Genomic DNA, 22936 nt, shown 5'->3' on the forward strand with positions numbered 1-22936 from the left:
AAATGAAATAAAAACACTGCCCTATACAATCCACTATTAGCAGTGAGTACAACAGCAAAAAATCATTGTACACTTTATACATACTAAAATATTTTCTTTCTCTAGAGATAATGCAGAACAAAACCTAATCATTTTAAGAATTTGGGAAATCTCAAATTACAGCAGGGAAAAATCAAATTGGGGTGTGTACCGAGTCCAAAACAAAGGTTCCTGGTCATAAGGTTATTAGATTAGTAAGTGCAAGTGGCAGAATAAAGCATGCTCAGATTGTATGCTTGGGTCTCTGTATATTTATCAAACCTTTTAAATTAAACAAGACGAGATAAAGAAATGCCTTAAGCAGAGCAAGATAACTGGGAACTGTGTCATTTCTTTTACCATTTTTGTTACCCAACTTATACAATGCGCAAAGTGCTAAGCAACACTACAAAACACATTTACATGAACACTGAAGACCTGGGGAAATGAAATCCAACAATTTTATTTTAATAAGCTGTAGTTTCTAAATTTTTGTTTTATTTTTAACTGTTTTCATACAGTATTGAAAACAAAACGCGGCACATTCACATTTTCCCGAGGAACTGTAAAGATGATCTCTACAGGGATAAACGTTGTAAAGCCTGAAGCTCAATCAACTGATGTTGAAAACTCTCAAAGGGAGTAAAGGCTTGATCTGAATGGTCTAGAACATGTACTGTAATTTAATAGAAGAGATGGTCGTCTTAATATTTAATGATTTAAAAGAACTTCCCAGTCCATGCGAAGAGTACAGTTCAATAATAAATCAAATTTCTGAACGCATTTTATGCTACATATGTGTATACTTTGCGATCCTCAGGTGTTCGTGCCAAATATTCTCTCTCAATAAGTCCTTCAATACGTTTCTTAATAACAACTGGACTTGGTAAGAATCGAGCCTTCAACTGCTGAGTTACCTAAAAGAGAAGGTAAAAAAACATACAAACAAAAACTAATTGCATATAAACACACAAAACTTCTTATCTTTGAATAGAACTGATGTGTCATTTTAAGACTCAGATCCAACTTGAGTAATCTGATTACAAAAATTAAAAATACAGAAACTTAAAAAGGTTTTATTTAAAAATGTAATGTACGGTTAGAACATACCTCCTCACACCAGAGTGTGAATGTTAAAGTGGATTAGTGGGTGAGTCGGTTGGAGTACATCAGCATGAACGTACACCAGCCTACAGCTTAAAGTCACTTAACCTCACTACGTGGTGCTCGCTAACTGCGTGAGCAGACGGGATGCTTCAGAATCATGCCCGGTAGGTGCTGGTCTTCTTTTCCCCGACAGCTGTCAGGATTCTAGGTATCACGACATCAATAATAATAAAACAGTGACTACAGCAGCAGCCAAAACCTGACTGATGCGCTATGTCTCAGTTTTGTGTGTATTTATTTATTTAATGCTCTTATTCTTGCAAAGTAGGTTGTCTCACTTTACAAATGAGGAAAATGAGCCAGAGAGGAAAACTGACAAGAACAAGTAGTAAATGGAGCCAGCAGAGATGAGAATCTGAATCTTCCTGCCCCTGAAGTACATGCTTTTCCCTAATCCCCCCTGCCGCTCTTGCAGATCATCCATCCATCCATAAGCCAGCTTTTCTTTTACTCCTGTTGGATCAGTTCATTTCCGCAGACCAAAATGGACTGGCAACTTATCAGAATCTGAAACTTCAGCACTTCACCCTCCAACTAAAATTTATCACCCTTCCAGTATTATCACTCCAGTATCAACAGATCTGTTCTCAACCCACCTGAGACCCTGAATCCTCTGACCCCTTCTTCTAAGCTATTAGTAACTTTTTTTTGACTTTACCTCCTTTCTGACAGGATCTAGACTGCATGAAAGATCACTTCAGCTACATTCCCAAGAGTACTTTCAACTTCCTGTTTCTTCTGGTTTTATTCCATAAACATCCATTCTACATCTACTACATCATTCAAAAATCCACTACTCAGTTCCTCACTGAGTCAAGTTGTAGTTTTTACATCTTTTGTGTACACCTAGAGTCAAAAAACCACAGCCCCACTGCGCTGTTGTAAATTCTTACTGGAAAAGAGCCACTCTCATTTGTTATCTATGGCTGCCCTCATGCACTGGACATTGGAAAAAAGGTTGCCAATCTCTGGTATAGACTGGTAACACTAATTTATAGCATTCAAAGTCAGCACGTTCCTGAGCACCATAACCTCACATCCTGTTTTACACAGGAAAACAGGCCATTAAAGTTTGAAATTCTTCAAACTCCCACTACCTTACATACACATGCTTGTATCCACCTTTCATTACAACCACCCTGCACCCTGCCCTGGGTTCTCAGGAAGAGGCATATTCAGTAGCATCCCTGTTAACATACTACCACCCACCTGTGTCTGCTATAAAATCCCCTCGTCTTTCCTCTTCTAGACTTTGGTATATCAATCATCCCCTCATCTCATTTTTTTCTCTTTTGTTTTTAAGCATTCCTTCCTTATCCTTAGCATATAAATATGACTCAGTATCTTCCTACCTAGGGTAACAAAATCTAGAGCCCCTCAACACTTAATCCTCTGGTATTGCTCTCTGTGCCCCTTCCCACAAGCCAGCATCTCAAAGGACAAGTCACTCACTTGGTGGTTTCACCTCCATTTACTACTCAAGGCACTGCCATCGAATGTCCCTTCTTACTAATCCGATGAAAAGTGGAAAACGAACCAGTCACCTAATTGCCAACACATCTTAAATGTTTACTTGATTTGGTTTTTTAATGATTTCTGACATTACTGATCACTCACCCATAATTTTCTTCCTTTTCCATGTGATATAAAGTCAACTTATACAAAATGATATTAAGTGATCTGTGGAACACAGCAGTACGTTGCCTCTCACTTTTCAGTCAAAGGGGCCAACCTCTACATAGCCATCTGAGCCAGAAACCTAAGTCACCCTCTGCTCTTCCCTCTCAAGTCCCATGATCAGTCAGTAAATGCTGTCAATTCCACTTCCCATTTGTCTTCACTCAGCTCTCTATCCTCTACTAAAACTTTATTCAGCCCTCATCGTCTCTTACCTCACTATTTCAGTGGTTTCTTCAGTGGTCCTCCACCCTCTCTTAGTTTCCTAATTTGCAATATGTATGCACTCAATAAATGGTAAGTGATTACTTTTCAGAAGGTAGTTTGTTTTATACAGAAGTACTAAATAGCAGTAAAAAGTTTCTTCTTTTTTATGTGACAATAGTTCACTATTATATTCATCACAAGCATAGCAGTTCTTAAAGTGTGCAAATATTTTGATACATTGCTATGTCTAACTATCAAGTAAGTGCCATGCTTTTAATAATGTTATTTGACTATGGTCTCCTAATTTTAAGACTGTATTTTAAATTAGCTAAATATAGTACTTTTCTAAACTTGAACTGGTAAAGTTTTTTGCCTTTTCTACATGAATCCAGTTTGAAGGTCCTCACCTCTGCTACTAACACATTGTGCTGCATCTTCTTTCTAGACTTCATTATCCGCACTATAGCAGCTTCTATCTCATGTTTTCTGTCGTCATCTACTTTCTGCCTTGTTTCTTTCCTTTCTGGGTCGGATTCACCTTGTTTGGCAGCAACTAAAAGAGAAATAAAGACATTACCATGTGATTACTATGTGAATTTCAAATTTAATGAAAAATAACAAGGTTTCTAAACAAACAACATAATTTAGTATTATCCACAGAGAAAAACCAATTTCAACCTCTGAAAAAAAAAATATATATATATATATATATATACTTATTAATTAAAGTCAACATTCAGAAAGTGCCTAGGGGATAGGGTATAGCTCAGCGGTAGAGTACATGCCTAGAATGCATGAGGTCCTGGCTTCAATCCTCAGTACCTCTATAAAAATAACTAAATAAACCTAACTATTCTTCCCTAAAAACAAACAAAAAACCCCCAAAAGTGCCTAATTCAATGTTTAATAAATATTTAAATAATTAACAAGCAGTGACAGAAAAATCCTTCAATTCCAAATTATTCTTTTTAAATATTAGGAATTTAATTTTACAGAGATAATGAAGCCAACTTTATTTTTATACAGTAACACTATTCCTTTCCGGGAAGAAAAATGGTAGCTGGATATACTTAGTAGTAAAATTATCAGTAAATAATTTTCATTGCTTGTGACTTGCAGAGGTCAACTAGCATTTTATCACCATGACTGCAAGTTAAACTTCACCAAAAGCATCTCAAATAGGAGAAATGTGGCTACAATCTTTAAGACAAGGAAAGAGCTTGTATCACTAAGATTTAGTCAGCTAAATAAAAAATTTTAAAGTACCACTAGAATGTCACTTAGTATGTGTCACCATAACAATGAAGTAATTCATTTGTACCTCTTGCCAATGATTCATTTAGTATTTTTATGTCACAATCTCATTATCACTAATGTAAAGTATATTCCACCTTTTAGGAAAAGTCTTACTCTGTTATTTTCTATAGTTTCCAAGACAACTGCTAAAGAATTAAGTATAAAAGTCTTTTTCTCTTATAACTTTGCTCTAATTGAAGTAGCAGAGAAAGAAAAGTGGTAATTGATTTTGTTGTTTATTTGGTCATCAATAGATGTGAAGTTTCCAGAAGCAGAAATTGAAAAATTAGAACAATCACATGGGACACTGCTGACAGGCATGAGCACGCCCATGAGACAGCAGACTGTGCAACTTAGAAGATCATTCTGGTGTGTGTATCCACTCAACTGTTTCTAATTAGAATCCCTTTGGTTAAGAATTCTTCTTTCAGTATCTTCTCCCAAGTTAAAGATAATCAATATCTTAGCAAAAACGAGCAAATTAAAATAGTCAACTAAAAAAGAAAAATGCTTTTCTTCAAAAATTCAATGTCATAAGGAAAAAAAAAGATAGAGGTATTTATTAGTTTAAATAGAACTAAAGAGACATTAAAATCAGTGTAATGTAGAATCCTTGATAGAATCTTGGATCCAAAAAATAAAGCACCAAAGGCATTTTTGAGACAACTGTATTCTGAGACCGGTGTGGCTGAAGTAATTCAAATGCTGTAGGAAATACAGGTACACACACAGGGAGCGGGAGGGAGGGAGGGAGGGAACAAGGGCACGTGAGCAAATGCGGCAACATTTTATCAATGTCTACTGTAGCATTTTTCACTTTTTCTGCAGACATGAAAATAGATAAAATAAAATGGTGGAGGAAAAAATTTTTTTAACAATCCGTTTGGTTCATCTAAATTTGGTCACCTAAATAAATATACTCCAAGGTAAATGGGAAGATTGTAGTGATAAACACTGAATTACGATGTTTTTAAAAATGTGAGGGCAGGAGCTCATTCCCAGAGCCCAGCACAATACTCTGCACTTGCGAAGAGCATGACATGGGTGTTCCCTTGTGTAAGTGGGTCCGTAAGTATCTAACGGTACCAGGAGGAAAGGACAGATGTGAGTGGTGGTGCTGGGGGAAGGCTGTCAATTATGGAAATCACTATAAAATATAACAAACCTAATTTGTTTCAAAAGTTGTGTTATTTGAATAAATGCTTTTCACTTTTTTGCCTATACTTTGATTACTGACTACAGTAAAAAGCAGCATAAAAAGGTAAGATCAGAATCTCTGAGCATTTGATTTTGAGCCTGAATATTTTCTTAAAAAGGCAAGCATGTATTCTGACAACTTATGAAGACCTATGTGGTCCCAATATTTATCATCAGAGACAATTTTAACTTCCACAAAATATCAATAAGTGCCAAGATAATCTAAGTGCCATTTCGAAATGAGAAACATTTTTCTTTACAGAATTTTACAGCTGAAAAGAACTTTAAAACGTCATCTAGTTATGCTCTTCATCATATATAACTACATTCCTATTTTCATCAGATCTAAAATACTATACCTACACACTTGTCACCAAAAGTTAAAATTCCATGAAGATGACTTTTTAAAATAATAGTAAAATAATAAGAATTAAAAAAAAAAAATCTGACAATATCTGCTGGGTATGATGGAATCTGGGATTACAAAGACATTTACTTAAGATAAAGCAGGGTGAGGCTACGTAATGCAGGTATGTATTACCATACATCCTCCAAATCTGGGGTACAAGTCAGTCCTGAAATCCAAAACCTGTCTCTGCCCAAAACTATAAAGTCATATATTTATGGGAAATTAAGTGGGAAAAAGATATTTTATTCCACTACTCTCCTAAGCACAGTTGTTTTATTTTTAATACACATCTGTGTCCAAAGACATGGACCAGTTTTGGTGATGAAGATAAGATACAATGTTGTGGTTTGCAACTATGGGACAAAGTAGTCAAGGCTGTAACGAGATACCACCTTACTTTGAAAAACATAACTATCCAATTAGGATCAAAAAGAAAAACAAAAGTGTGTATACAAAGTTCTTCAATCAATGTATTTGGCAGTCAATTGTATATTTAACATTAAAGTAATTTTTGAAAGACTTTATATTTTGTTAATATGTAACACAAAACAATTTTTAAATCAGAAAATTTTAGTCGCTTTAAAAGTTTATCTTATTTAATACACTGTTTTACTACACAGATATATTAGCTGTAAGGGATACATTAACACTGGGAAGCTTACTGAATACTAGTTTTAAAACCAGGTAGCAAATTACATTACAGTTTTAAACGTCAGCAGAAGTGGAGTGACTTCCCCTCCCCTGAAATACAAGGAAAATAGACACCTTATATTGTTAAGTATACAATAAATAGGATGTTCACCGCCAACCTTAAAAAAAAGCTGTACTAAAAACTATTCACAACAGGGTCATCTCTGTTTTTAAGTTAGAGAGATAATATGGGTTTTTAAGGGTTTGAAACTTAAAAAATATTTTTCAAGATACAAATAGCTGCATTTAAAGATCAAATTTTAGATAGGTAACAGATTCCAACTTTGAGAAATCTGTATATCAGTTTTAAAAGTAGACATCATTGACTATTAGCTAACTCAACCAGTTACAAACATTTTATAAGTACTAACATGTTCGTAAAATTGCATTTCATTTGTTGAAAACCATATGGAAATAAACACTTGTTCACATTACGAATTACTTTTTAAAATGCTTACTGTACTTAGATTCAACTGCACTTTGATAGGAACACCTATCAATAAAAGTAGCTTTATTTCTTAAGCCAAAAGCAGCTTTATTTCCTAAGCCTACGTGGTCAAGCAGCACCAGAAAAGCACTACTTTATTAAAAAATAGAACTCTAATATATAAGAGTTTTCTTTTTAGAGAAAAGAAGTATGTATACAATCATTTTTAAGAGAAAGATACAGTTCCAGATACCTGTTTGAATCTTGACTCTGTGCAGTTTGGATGTGAACTGATCGTTGACTGTGAATATGTGACCGTTTTCTATCTCCTTTGACTTGGGCTCCTTCGTGAGAACCCGCTGTGTTGGTTTGCCACAGGCGAGGGACTGCAGGGCTCGAACAAGTTCTCTTTCAGGGATATCTGTCTCTTGCTGAATTTCCTGAAATTTCATCAGATTGACATAATTAGGCTTTTTGAAAGATTAAAGTAGATTAGTTTATTGAGAAGTAAAATTGACCATGCAGTAGTTAGAGAGGTAATTTCATTACAGAAATAATTTACAACAAAATTTTTCCTGATTATTACACTTCCCTAAAATCTCACTTATTTGAACAAACTAGAGAAAAAGGTGGTTCAAATTACAAAATATTTAAAAGACATGAACTTTTTGTTGCAGGGATATGAAATCTAGTCTGAAGTGTCATTCAGCAAATTATTGGGAACCGGCTTTCATATTTACATAAAATATTAACCAACATATAACTGCTAATTTTAGAAATACTCTACAATCTTCCTTCTAAGTTTATCCACAGTATTCTCTTGCTTAGCAACTTCTTTCACAGAAAGAAGCAAAGTAAGCTGAGCTAAGGCCTTCTACCACAATAAACATTGACAATCCAAGTTGACCATATTTACTGCCCACATATGAATACTTGGTAATAAATACTGAACATGAAAAGCAATACAAATCTGTTTTGAGGGGCAAGTGATAATTTTTGCTACTCATTATGGTATGAATAAAATGTAATACTGAAAAAAAAAGTTCAGGAAAGAATGAATGTATAACTTTTGAATTCATTGTATTCTTATGTCAATGGGACAGCGAGAGAATTATACACATGTATGGTTTAGTCCCTGCGCATCTACAAGGCTGTATGACGCAGCAAGTCTTCACATTAGGATGTATCGCTTTGATTCACTGTATAAAGCTGTTTCTTTCTCAAAAGTAGCTCAGGAAGAGTGGGCATAAAGGTGGTGATAATCAGATTATGTAACTGATCTGGAGAGAGCCATTCTCCCTTTCACACTTCTCTGAGAAACAGTCTAGGCTTTTCTAAAGGACTGTCAGGTAAGTGAGAATTAAAAGAAATGTCAATTTTAGTGATGATACACATTCCTTTGCTTCAAATCATCTCGGTATGTCTACCTACTTTAGAAATATAAATGTTAATGCCAGCAAATGATATAGGTGCTATTAATAATTAGAATGTTAACTGTAGTTATTATATATATGCTAAAAGTGACTTATTTACATATATTATTGTTTAACCACATTCAAAGAACCAGAAATACCTTCTTAGCTGATACTTTACAACTACAGATCATTCCCAGAGGTAGCTACAAATCTTCCTCAAATTATGATAGGGTTATGTTCTAATAAACCCATAGTGAGTTGAAAATGCATTTAATGAACCTAGCCTACTGAACACTGCAGCTTAGTCTAGCCTACCTTATACGTGCTCAGAACACTTACACTGCCTACAGTTGGGCAAGATCCTCTAACACAAAATTTATTTTATAGCCGCGTGTTGAATAGCTCATGTAGTTACTGAATATTGTACTGACAGTAAAAAGCAGAATGGCTGTCTGGCACAGAACGGTTGTAAGTCGGGGAGCTGCAGCTGCCGATGCTGCCCAGCATCACAAGAGGATCGGTCCACATATCACTACTCCAGGAAAAGATCAAAATTCAAAGTAAGGTTTCTACTGAATGAGCATTGCTTTGCACCATCATAAAGTAAAAGAATCTTAAGTGAAATCTTCGTAAGTCAGGGACTGTCTGTATTGCAATTCAATATGTATTCTTCCACGCCCTTTAAAAATACATCTACATATATATACAGGTATGAACCTGTACACTAGTATTAAGTGTTAAACAGAAATAGGATCACACTATATGAATTCCTCTATTAATTTCTTGGTGAGTTTCCACGTCAGCATAAAGAGACTAAAGCTACAGGGAATTCCATGGTACTGTTCTATCACAATATAGAGCCTGAGATTGTATCCAATTTTGTGATGAAGCATGCATTTCTGCCTTTGAGCAGAAAAGCCAGGTCTTCTGAAGTAGATTTCCAGAAATGCACTTGTTTCTCCAAACTTAGAAAGTTTTTACATTTGACAGATACAGACAAACCGCCTTTCAAGTTGCTTAACTATTCAACTTCACAATAGTCTGTGAGTATCTACTTTCTCTTTTCTCAAACATAGAATTTTCTTTTTCTTCTGCCCATCTAGTGGGCTTATTTTATTTTCATTATTTTAATTTGTACTTCCATAACCAAAAGGAGAAAAAAAATCACCTTATCATGTTTACAAGATATTTGTATTTAACTCTTCTTCTGTGCTTCATCTATTCATATTCCTTCCATGTTTTTCTGTTCAACTGTTTTTGTATTGATTTATTGGTGCTCTTTATATGTTAGTTTACAATTCTGTTACATGCCATAAACAATTTCTTCTAGTCTCATCTTCTAACTTAGGGTATTTCATCATATAGACGTTTCATTACTCTTAACTTGATTAAATATGTCAGTCTTTTTCTTTGTGGTTTATATGATAGGCTTGAAAAAGGGCCTTTCTTATATCAAGCTTATCAAAATATTGTTTTCTTCTATTACATTTATAGTTTTGTGCTTACATCTATCTGGAATTTGATTTTGCATTTGATATGACATGTGGAACTAAGGTTGCCATACTACTCTCCTATTCCTACAAATGAAGTAGCAATTATTTTAATTCAGTTTATTAGAAATGGCAAATTTATCACATCCCAAACACCTCTCTATATGCGTATCTCTTTCTACACTCTCTATTTTGTTCAAAAGAACTATTTGTCTACACATGTTAAAAACAATTTTAACTTTGAGGGATGTCTGGGTATTAGGACAAATTTCTCCCCTTCTTATTGGGCTTTCTCATGCCCTAAACCCCTGTCCCTCCAAAAGAAGTTCTGCCTATTGTGCATTTTCTTGTCCAGATGAATTCTGGGATCAACTTGTCAAGTTTCACAGTAAAGAAATCTGATTTGGATTGAGATTTCACTGAATTTATAGGAGACTTAAAAGAAAAAAAACCCTCCTTTATAAACACAGTTTTCCCATTCTGGTACATTTATCCTTTCACATTCTTTTGCTTTTATTGCCTTTTTGGTGTTATGCCTTATACCTTTCATGATAGAATGATTCCTAGGAAGATTATGATTCTTATTAAAATATCCCTTTCCTCATGTCATTTTCTGATTAATTCTGATGTATAAACTTGGTTTACAGGAAAACTTTTCTATCAAACTCTCCTCAAAGAATAATTTCTCAGTTGATTACCACAGTTGACAATCATACCATCTACAAACTTTGTCAGCACCTGATAGTTACAAATTTTACTCCTTTTTCTTTTCTGGTGTGTTAATTAGAACCTGCAGAACAAGGCTGAGTAGCAGTAGTAAAGGCAGATACCCTAACTTGTTTCTAGTCTTAATGGAAAGGTGTCTAATGTTTTACTGTAACTACTGTGAGCTTAGGTTTCTCGTTAGATTCACCCTATGCCATGAAGGGCATTTCATTCTATTCTCAGGTAGCTAAGAGGCCTGCATCAGGAAATAAGGAATGGACACTGACTTTTATAATATGCTTTTTGTACATCTGTAGAAATCATTGATTTTTGTCCTTAAAATGGTATCTGGCAACACAGCAGGTGCTCAGTAAATTTTATTATTATAAAATCTCAGTAACTATCTGTTAACAAATTCCTTCTCTGTATTTCAGGAATAAACTCTATTAGACAGAGTAGATTATGATTTCAATACACTGCTGAATATAACTTGCTACTAATATTTTACCTAAGATTTGTACATATATTTTGAATAACCTATGGCTTCCTTTTTTTTTTTAATTTTCCTTGCTCAGTTTTGGTAATAAGGTTATGACAGCCTCAGATATTTACCAAGAACAATCTGTGTGTTCTGCTTTCTGAGTTCAAAGTTCCCTGTGCAACTTTTGATTTTAATTTGTTAACTGTGTTATTCAAATCTTCTGTATCCCCCTTTCTATTGTCTGGTCAGTCAGTACATCTCTGAGGGATATCTGTAATTGTGGGACTGTCTATTTCTGCTTTAGCTTCCAACCATTTTCCTTTATATATGAAGTTATGTCACATTAATGACTTATAATTTCTTGATGAAATATCAATTATCACTGTTGTTTAATGGTTTTCTATTTAAATTCTACTGTCTGACATTAATTTTGCTGCTGTACCCAATTAGCTTCTACATTTCAGACTCATTTTTAGACATTTTTAAAAAGTCTAGTAACATTCAGAAAAATAAGTATTAACATCCATCTCTTTCAGAAATCATGCTAGTTATTAAAATTCAAGGTATAGACTACCATTATACGTATTTCCTTATTTCAGCTTGTTCTAAATCACGATACAGACTTCTATTCATTCAAGAAAATATATAAAAAGAGGAAAAAGCCTTAGCAGCCTGACTATAATGGATAATGTGACACTACAATAATGCTACTTTTCTAGGCAGTTTCCCCAGACGGCCTGCAACAGTCCTGGTATGTTTCAACCTTGTGTGGTCTCCTCACTGTATCACGGCTGACTTGGGTGACCAACAAAATAAAGGAGTGACTTCCAAGGCTGAGTCACAAAGGCTGGGACCCAGGCAAGTTCTGCCTGGGTCTCTTAGACTGCTCGCTCCACGGAAAGTTAACCACCAGGATGCAAGGACAAAGCCAACAGCCATGTTTCGTAAAGCCCACGGGGAGAGAAACTAAGATCTTGTACCAACAGAGCAAAAACAAACTTGCCAGCCATGTGGAAGAAGATTCATAGCAATACTATTTTCTAGTCCCAGACAAACGTTACATGACTGAAGCCCCAGCTGATATCTTAATGTAACCTCATGAGAGATTCCAAACCAGAATCACCCAACCAAGCTTCTCCTGAATCCCTAACCCACAGAAACCACAAAATACAATAATGAGTGGTCATTTTAAAACATAAGTTTTGAGATTTGTTATGCAGCATTAAGTAACAAATACACCATTTTACTGAACTCATAAAGAAAGAATATTCAAAGATAAGTTTCCTTTAATAATTATTAAACTATTATTAAAGTTAACTGTCTCCTCTAATTTGTGCAGATTTCTGTAAAAGGCTTGTCTAATAAAATTTATGCAAAGACTATAAACACACGGTCTGAGTAAAGACAGCAAACTTCACGTGCCTTGTCATGATGGCCCGGTTCGAGAGGCAGGCAGCCAGAAGGTTCTGGAGCCACAGGAATGGCATTTTATATACGCCATTTATGCTCCAGTTTCTGGTTTATCACTTAGCTAAAACTTAAAATATTAAGAGGAATTTTCTACTTAATTTTACCTTCTACCTAATCACTGCTCATTAGCCTCAATGATCCCAAGCCGACTGGAAAGGGGAAAAGTAAGCTTGAATCACTAAATGTACTGGCAATTCCAATAATGGCTTAAGAAAATGAATTTATGTTTTTGTTTATCCCACAATTTTTTGCCAGTTCTTTATAAACTATGACTCTAGCATTTATCAAGTAGCTTGTTTTGTTTAAAATACATTATCCATGAGAGCAACAGATTAAAACACCCAAGCTGTTAGAGATAATTCAATTCCACCTCTGTTTGAGAAGGCCCATAGTGTCTGAGTAAGACACTCATACTCTGTTAATCAATATTCTTAGGATTCAATCACTTATAACTTATGCTTCAACATTAAGGTTATTACCTAGGTAAAACACCTGGAAATACATTAAGAGCAAAAACTCTTGACTTAGCCACTGACTGACCCAAAACACTTAGGTTTCAAGATACTTCCTTGAGGTATATCACATAAAAATAGTCATCTCTTATTTATATCATCATCACATAAAGGGAATATGAGATGAGTATTAAAATAGGCATAGAATTATTCAACCTTGATCTTCATTTCAAAGTTAAATTTATTTTTTCGTATGTTCACCTATACCTGAAAACTGGCTTTCAGTTAAGTATAAATATGGTAGTAATTCTTTTAAAAATGTTCATTATCTTTAATTTAAAAATAAAGAAATATTCAGCTTTCAAAGATATTCATTCTTTATCTTTAATTTAAACTTAATAAAAATCACATGATCTTCATTTCAACTCCAACCTACTCTTAAAAGGTATGGGAAAAGACTAACTGAATTTAATTCAATCAAATCATGACTGAATGGGAGAAAGGAAAAGGTAATAAGTATAACAATCAGTTACTTCAAGGAAAAAAAGATGGGTGAAAAAAGAAAGTTGACACCATCAAGATAACGTAAAATTGGCACAAAGGATAGATACAGAAATCAATGAAACTGATCACAGAATGCAGAAACAGACATATATGTATGTGTGTGTGTGTGTGTGTGTGTATATATATATATATTCAACTGACTTTTTTTCTTTAAATAAAGGGGCCAAGGTAATTCAAAGGGAAAAGAACAGTACTTTTGACAAAAGATACTGAAATGAATAACTGAATACCTATGTGTGGGGAGGAACTAATTCTTAATCTTTACCTCTACCATACAAAAAAAATTAACCTGAAACTGATCATAGACCTAAATATAAAAGCTAAAACTATAACCCACTTAGAAGAAAACATAAAATCTTTGCAACCTTGGGGTGCCAATAACTTCTTAAATAGGATACCAAAAGCATGAACCATAAAAGAAGAAAGTGGCCACTAAACTGTATCAATATTAAAAAGTTCTGCTCTTCGAAACATGTTAGGCAAATGAAAGGCAAATGATAGATTTTGAGAAAATACAGAGCACAACAATTTGACAAAGGATTTGCATCCAGAATTTATAAAGAACTTTTAAACAACCCAATAAAGATATGAACAAAGAACACAAGAAACAAGACATATAAGTGGCATATGAATACATAAAAAATGCTCAACATCATTAATAGTCAAGGAAAGAAATTAAATTCACCATGTATAGATATAATTACATACCAGCTAAAATGGCTAAAACTTAAAATACTGACAATACTGAATTTTGGGAAGGATGTGGGGCAACCAGAACTCTCCTACACTGCTGACAGGAAGATAAAATGGTAAAATCACATTGGGATGCAGTTTGGCAGTTTCTTTAAAATGTTAAACATTCAGCTCTATTCCTAACAGTCTAAATTTGGTAACAACCCAAATGCCTATCAAGAGGTGAATGGATGAAGAAAATGTAGTGGATCCATATAATACACTATCACTCAGCAATAAAGAGGAATGAACTATTGGAACTATATACACAACGGCATGGATGAATCTCAAAAATATGCTGTGTAAAAGAAGCTGGACAAAAGCAATACATGTTATGTGGTTCCATTTATATGAAATTCTAGAAAGGCAAAACTAGCTCACAGTGATATAAAGCAGCCTGCTGGCTGCCTGGGTCAGGGGACAGTGTGAGGGAATTGACTGCAAAGGAATATAAAAATTTGGAGGGGGTAATAGCCTATGTTGATTTCAGTGATGGTTGTTACACAGGGGCATTTTATCTGTTAAAACCCATCAAATTGTGCACTTGGCTGGGGTATGCTTTATTATATAAAACTTATACTTCAATAAAGTTGATTTAAAAGACCAAATGAAATGTGACCCAGTAAGTGTATGATGTTCATATAGTTCCACAGCCCAATTTTACACTGTGTTTTTGTCCTCTAATGATATTTGAAAGGTTATTACTCAAATCACCCTCCCTCTTCCTCCTTCTCCTCCTCAATAATAGTAACCCCAGAGGCTACTCAAATTAAGACTCAAGTAACAGGTGAGAATTAGAAATAATACAATTGGTTAAAATTCACATAACCAACCCATACCTCAAATGTGTATTTTTCTCTATTATTAAAGAGCATTAATATGGTCATCTGGAAAGTGGAGACTTGCAATATATGCTTCCGTGTGTTAGAGCCAGTCACTTGTGCGCCTCCAACACCAACTTCAGATCCATCTTCCTGTTTAATTTTTCAATATAAAAATAGAAACAATATATAATTATTTCCTAGCAACAGTACACGTGAGAAATAAGCTCTGTGATGTCCAACCACCACCTTAACAAAACGACAGTTAACTCGTTTCTATATAAAAAGGAAATGTTACTTAAAAAGTATGTGTGTATCCATGTGTGTATACACACATGCACACGCACCAAGTCTTCATTTAGGACTGTCCCATTTTTTTCCTCCATTATGAATATTTTAATGTATCTGAGCAAGTAATAAATCAATAATTCCTTATATTTATAGCTAAAATTATTTTAACTGCACAAAATGGGATAATGATGGAATTATGATACCACCGCCATTATACCACTACCAAAAGTAGTAGGGTTAGGTTTCTTTCTGTGTGGTCTGATCATAGTAAGAGATCAAATAATAGCACAGAATGAGGGGGGAAAAGCTCTGCCATCCTTAAAGCCTGTTCTTGCTCTATGATTTAAAAGTATAAAGCAGCAACTTAGGTCCTCAACAATTAACATGTGAATTACATTTTTAAAACCTAATGATCTGTTTAATAAAACTTCAAAAGATAACATGACTATTAAGGAAAAAACCTTTCTTTAAAACAGAAACAAGCAAGCAATAATTAAATGCTGAGTTCTTTAATATTCTTGACCTTCCCACTTATGGTTAAATATTATAACAGTGTCAAACATTCAATGAAATGAATTGTAAGGAATACTTCTCATTTCAATTAAATATAAAAATCAGAATATGTATATAGGCATTTTCAACAACATAAAGAAATCTTTGGTTTCACAGTGACTTACATAAAAGTTCTAAGATTTTAATTAAAATATTTAATGAAATTGTTATTTGTTGCCTAGATAATAACTCAGGTATTTTTCTTTAATATTTTTAAGAAGCTTTTCATTATCTAGCCATTTTAAGGCAAATGACCCTGATTGCAAGCAATGAAAATAAATTAATACACTAAACCTCACACTATGACATATAAAAAAATTATTTTTTAAATGAAGGCAATTCACTGGTGCATTGCTAATTCTGAAATAATCACTTCAGTAACTTAATTTTAAGTTCAAACTATTATTATTTACCTTTTTAACTGGTCCATAAAAGGTGGCATTGAGATCTGCAGAGCCCATATGATGCTGGAGTGTAAGCTGTCGACCACTGTGTTTAGCTAAGTAAAACCTACAGCAAATCAAACCAGATTTTAGAGAATCATACAGTTCATGTATTTGAAACTATAAACTACCAACCCTTAACAAAAAGGTATGTATACTTTAAAAGCTAAAGGAAACCTAAGGAATCAAGCTTAGTTACAATTTTTTACAGAAAAGGAACCACAAATAAGAGGTAGGGGGAAAGAGAGAGAAAAAGACAGACCTAAGTAACTTAGCTTAGTAAGTGACAAAGGTGGTCCACTAAACAAGTTCTCCCACTACATCTACTGCCCCCGGCTGCTGCTCAGCCACTGCTGCTCCTAAGAGCAGCTTTCTCCACTGTGACCCAAAATAAGCAACTCGCCCTAAGCTAGCGGTGAACATCAACAATACAAAATATACTACTAACCATGCACTATTGCTACAGAAAGGACTTTTAACATTCTTCTCAGAAGTTTATGCAACTTATCCTTACATGTTAAAAGCATAAAGGGAAAATTCTCCTTTCGAACATAAGATAAAAAATGGAGTATATTCATCCTCAATCAGGGACACTACTGATGCTCAAATTTATCTCAATTATTTGTACTAAAATACACAGTCTGATCTTCATTTACCTTCTGAATATCTCAAAAGCATGTCTTGGTGCTGGTGGGATGTTGCACTTTGGTGTGGCTGACTGAGTAGGCCAATATCCTGTCGTGAGCACCCGGACTGTGAGATCAACACCACCTAAAGACACCTGTGTGAAAGAGGAGAAACAGTACCCTCAAATTAGTTAGGATGTGTTATCTGTTCCATACAGACACTGTATTAAGAGTTACCAAAGCAGTTATCTCCATATCCAACATCTAACAAATAAAACATATCTTCTTAAAAGTTAGACCCATTCCAGTGTTTTCCAAATTTTAACTATCCTGGCAAATATTTCTAATTATTGCTGACTTTAAAATACTGATCAAAGGATAGTTCTTAGCATATGAGCAGAGTCTTTACTGCTATCACTGAAAAATGCAAAGTTCTGGCTCTTAAGATTTTTTAAGATAAAATGTCAAGGGGCAGTATCAGTATCATTACAGAGAATATTCTGGGATAATAATACCTTTCATCTCAGCTTCTTTTTTTTTTTTTAAACCGTCTTAACACAGAAACAACATATTCCTAATATCCCATTCACATTTCAACTACACTGATCAAAACCTTCATGTTTCACATGCAGGTGCACAGGACACCAGATCCAGTTCTATGCAGTAGGTGCCCTACAAGCATCTGTATAACGGCTGACTACCTCTACAAAATATATGTTAGCATTACTATCACAATTAGGTATTTTTTCTTTTTAAACGAAAACAACAATAAAGCACATCAACAGAAATTCTTAAGGGTGAAATATTATCCTTACTATTAATAGTCACAGCTTGTTCTAAACCATTATTCCCTTTTTATCTAACTTGGGTGATTTAGTGACATACATTTTTAAAAGAGAAGTTTTCATTTTTAAGAAAGAGTTTATAAATATCAAGTAGTACTCCACACTCAGATTTCTTCATACGTATCTACTAAATGATTATTCCATTTTAAAGAAATTGAAACTAGAACTCTTAGATGACACACAAGAGAGAGAATCACAGCAGAGATTCTTAAGTGATGAACGGACGCGGGCTGAGAACTGTTTGTACTTTGCAAGTGGGGAAGGGGGCCACAATCCACCTGGGACAATAGTCTTTTATCTCTTTTCCCATATCCTCACACATCTTGCTCCCTAAGCAAGTCTTTCCTCAAAATGTCATTTTTTTTTTTAAAGGAGGCTTTCCCTGGTCACTCTTTCCTGCTACAGATTTCCTCTCTATCTCCCATCACCTGCTAAGATGCTATGTGATTACTGATCTTGTTTATCATTTGTCTCCTGGACTGGAAAGTAAGCTCTATCATGGCAGGAATTTTTGTCTGTTCTCTACTATATACCCAGTGCCTAGAACAATGCTTGGCACAGAAACAGTGAGTTATTTGTTAAATTTAAAAAAAGAAGAAGAAAGAACTATTACTCTGATGGTTTGGATCTTTTCTTTCTAGCTATCTTTGTAATATTTTTAAGCCATTCAGCTTATATTAAAAAATGCCACATGTCTACAGAGACAGAGGTACCAGAAAGGTCTGTCAGGATATGATTTGCTGATATAAATAAACAGAAATAGGACAGCAAAGTGGTTTTCCTGCCCCTGTCCCCACTAAAAAACATAGAACACAGGGAAAAAAATGGACAAATACTTAAGTTTCCCTCAGCATAATAAGCACGACTTGTTTAAATAAAATATACCATAAGCATTTAGAATTTAAAAAAATATTTGTTATATGACACTTTAAAGTAAATAAAAGTAAATAAAGAGCCACTTTCTTTGTTTTTTCTTTATTTTATTTTGGCAGTGGGGGAGGTAATTAGGTTTATTTATTTATAGAGGAGGTACCAGGGATTGAACGCAGGACCTTGTGCATGGTAAGCATGTGCTCTACCACTTAAGCTACTCCCTCCCCACAAAGAGTCACTTTCTTGATATATTTTAACAGGCCAAGAACCTTTAAGAAAGTTATATAGAACTGTCTGCTTGAGGACTGGTGATGTTTTAAAAGGGCTCAAAGATTTCAGAAAGCTCAAAATTTATTTTGATTACTTTGTCACTTTTTCATCAAATCTTTCTAAAGAAGATTAAGGCTGAGGAGACCTAAAGCTTAAGATCCTTAGCATAAAAAATGACAAACCAGCCAATAACTGCATGCAAATAATGGCCTTACAAAGTGGAAACGGCAGCTAGATCAGCAAATACTTAACTCTGAACATCCTGATTAAGTACTCTACTTACAGGTTAACAAATTACGGAACAACTATTCCACCATGAAGTGCAGGATATATCTGAATAGTCAAAATGAAAGAATGAAAGATTCACAAACTTCATAACAACAGGAAATAACAGAAGCAAAAAGAATCTGATGAGATGATATTGAACAATCATTCCCTCTTTTTTAAATGAAATGAGTGCAACAAAGTGGCCAAGAGTAAAGCTCCTAATTTTCTTATCAAAAGGCCTTCAACTATCACAGACACATAATTTGAGACTGAAAAAATAAGGTGTGAGACCTGTCCAGGAATATTCCCTTAGGTGGTTTCAACAGAGCATTTAGTCAGGCCAGGTTATCTCCCTATAGTTCTCAATATGTGTAACATTTGCGGAAGAAAAAACGTATATGAAAACATAATTTTATCCATGCATTGGACAGAATGAAGTACAAATCCCTGAACAATCTAAAAAACAAAACATCTAGGAAAATCACATGCAGTTCCTGTCCATTCAAATTTCTACTTATCACAGATGTATTTCTTTCCTTCTCTCAGCTCTTCTCCACTATAAACATCTGAGGCAATCAGCCAACTATCTATATAATGGACATGGAACAGAAGTCCCTCTGAGTCAGAATGCCTTAATATGTTATCAGTGTCCATTTCTACAGAATTAGGTATTTTTGACATAATTTGTGATGAGACTGCAGGATCAGAAGTGACGATCTCATATTTAAAGACCAAAAGAAAGACCTCCAAATTTTTTTTTTAATGGTTGTGACGTGTCTTAATTAGAAAGTAGTATATGGTCACCTGAGTGAGAAAACTTTAAAAAAATGTGGAGTTCTCAAAACTTAAGCTTAAGTTGAAAAACAGTTTAAAAAAGAGAGAGAGAAGAGAAGAAAAAAAAAGGGAAAATTTTGAACATCATTTAATCCCACTGAATCTTCACAAAAACCCCACTGGACTCCAAAGCCATGTAAGTTGCAGCCTACTGCCTTCTGAAAGTCACAGTACAAAATCACATTTATAACACACTAACATCAGCATTTTTATACTCAGTTCACCTCCCCCCGCCGCCCCCGAGGATGTCAGGCCTTTATCCTGATCTTTCAGATGAGAATGCAAATACTGAAGTACAGGAAGGTCAGGTAACAATTCTAAGACAGCACAATCCTAGGGGTAAAGTAAAAGCAAGAGTATTAACACTTGGGAAGCTTGCCTAAGCCTGATATTCCTTCCACAATCAGTAACGGTTTTAATGACAGAATCACTGTATTTATTAAATTTTCAGTGCATTCCTTCAAGTGGGGAGGACAAACTAAGCTTTAGAAGAATTAAAAAAAAATTTTAAGATTAACAGTTAGAAAAAGAGGTTATATGGGGGAAATAATTTTTAAAGCACTCGTAGATGATACGTATGTTGCCATCAACGACATTTAAAGAAACAACATCAGCCATTCAGTTTTCTGATATATGAATGACTATGCACATTACAAAAGACTTTACATAAACACATTTACAAAGTAGAAGTTTATGAAGAATCTTACCCCAGTTGCCTGTAAATGTTGCCTGAACTCATCCATTGTTGTGTTTGAGATGCTCATATCCCTAAACATTCCTTCCAGTTTTGATGTGAACTGACATCCACATTCAGTCTGTGGAAGAAAAACAAATATACACAAATAAATGATGGATTTTACCATGAGAAAACGTACAAAGAAACTCTTTCACGTTACTGTCATCCTTTCTAAATGTTTCCAACAGCTGTTCTATGTCTGTGGGCACCAAACTTTAGTATGTTTAGGAATAACTCAAGGATTTTACTTTAAAATGCAAATTCCCAGACTCTCTCAGAGATTCCCATACACCTCACTGAAGGCAGGGCCCAGAAATTCGTATTTTCAACAAGAAACACCTGTATCAGCTAATACGGGTACAGGTAGTCTGTGGACCACACTTTGTGAGACAGAATTACATGGTAATACTCCCTTTATTGTTTCCCTTGTACCAAACCTCCCCCAGGTCTCCGTGAATATATACTGTCACACCAAAAGGAATTCCAGTACACTGTGAATGTCCCAGAACCTGAACAAATCTGAGTATGGCCTGCTCAAAAAAAAAAAACAAAAAACAAACAAACAAAACACAAAAAAGACTAGCTTTATTAATTTACAGAAATAAGTATTTTAAATCATTTAAATATTTCCCAGTCACATGCTGCTGGTCTTCAATCATGTGATAAACATTAGTTAAGTGCACTCCACTCTGTTTTACCTTACCTTTAACTTAGAAATCATATTTTTTTCGGAGTCATCAGAAACACTTTTATTTGTGAGAAGTCTCCTTGCCAAGTGTTGTTTATAATAACGTTCAAATACATCTTTTTCTTGCATAAACCTAAAAAGGACCATTGCCTTATCCAATATTGTTTCTACTTCTTGTTCTGTTAGCTGAAAAATCAATTAAAAGACGATTTAACAATTACAAAATTTTAGTTCTACAAAAACAGCGTCACAGTTCATCAGTAGTTTAACAACAACACTGTTTGATAACAACCACAAATATCTGGCTGAGCCATGTCAGGAGGCAGGATCTAGAATGAGAAAGCGCTTCCTACTTCACACAGCAGCCCAGCTCATATCCTCATCAGTGCAACACTGATCAGGGGCTGGGATGGAATTCCACTCCCTGGTGGGCCACCAGTGAAATGGAGGCATGAAGTGATACATGCATGGCTGGACTGAAGGATGACTAAGAACAGATGAAATTAAAATTTTAATCACAAAAAAGAATCTTATAATGCCTTTGCATAATATTTAGGCAGAAACGTACATGGTCAAAAGACAGATATTTTCATTTAAGTTCATTCAAAATTTAAATTGTGAAAACAGAAGTGTAATAATTTGTTATAATTCCTAAAGTAAAAAGGTCTCTTGCCCCTAATCTTTTAAGTAAGGGCAAGATGATACTGTGGCAGGCTGTGTTAAGCTTATATTAAAAATTATGGAAGATGACACAGACGTGTCTTTTCTATTCGGTGTCCTTGGTGATCTTCCTCTTGTTTGTTTGCTACAGCTACCTATAAAACCTGTGGCCCTTTGCTGCTTTCCCCTTTGTCTCAAAAATCCCAAGATGAAGTCAAAGAGACCAATTTATGTGTGTTCACAATGTTTATTTTAATTTTCTGTGCTGTAGTGAGATTCCAAGATCCCAAATATATTATAAAGGTTTGAAACTGAGCTTCATTATATGCTTTCAGACTATTTTCTCATATCTATTCTAGTCTATGCTGTCAAATTCTTGGTACCCAAGTACTTTCTGATACATAACCCCCAGAACCAGATGAGAGCAAGCAACGTTGTGTGTGTCATGGACAGCTCTTTTCCAGTTACTTATTATCTCCATAGCGTATCTAACCTTCACAGTCTAACAACTATGGCTGTGTAGCTGTTTTTGATGCCAATTACACATTAAGTGAAATGCCAAAGTACTTGTGAACAAATACTTTAAACAATCCTTTCTAATATCACAGCACACATTTAAACACAGCAGAGGAC

The 22936-nt window shown here is 34.6% G+C and overlaps 1 protein-coding gene across 3 annotated transcripts in view; it reads right to left on the minus strand.

Moving 5' to 3' along the window:
• Nucleotides 1-465: 465 nt before the first annotated feature.
• The window catches only part of CUL3 (cullin 3), an 89188-nt gene continuing 66717 nt past the window's right edge, over nt 466-22936 (minus strand). For all 3 annotated transcript variants that reach the window (XM_074364394.1, XM_074364395.1, XM_045512101.2), the window contains 8 exons: nt 21659-21829; nt 20927-21034; nt 17161-17285; nt 16475-16571; nt 15237-15371; nt 7342-7528; nt 3477-3622; nt 466-935 (listed from right to left, as the gene is read on the minus strand). In XM_074364394.1, coding sequence (XP_074220495.1) covers nt 804-935; nt 3477-3622; nt 7342-7528; nt 15237-15371; nt 16475-16571; nt 17161-17285; nt 20927-21034; nt 21659-21829 — 1101 coding nt within the window. In that variant the 3' untranslated portion in view covers nt 466-803. The remainder of the gene's footprint in view (nt 936-3476; nt 3623-7341; nt 7529-15236; nt 15372-16474; nt 16572-17160; nt 17286-20926; nt 21035-21658; nt 21830-22936) is intronic.

Source organism: Camelus bactrianus, chromosome 5 (genome assembly GCF_048773025.1).
Source record: "Camelus bactrianus isolate YW-2024 breed Bactrian camel chromosome 5, ASM4877302v1, whole genome shotgun sequence".
Lineage (NCBI taxonomy): Eukaryota > Metazoa > Chordata > Mammalia > Artiodactyla > Camelidae > Camelus > Camelus bactrianus.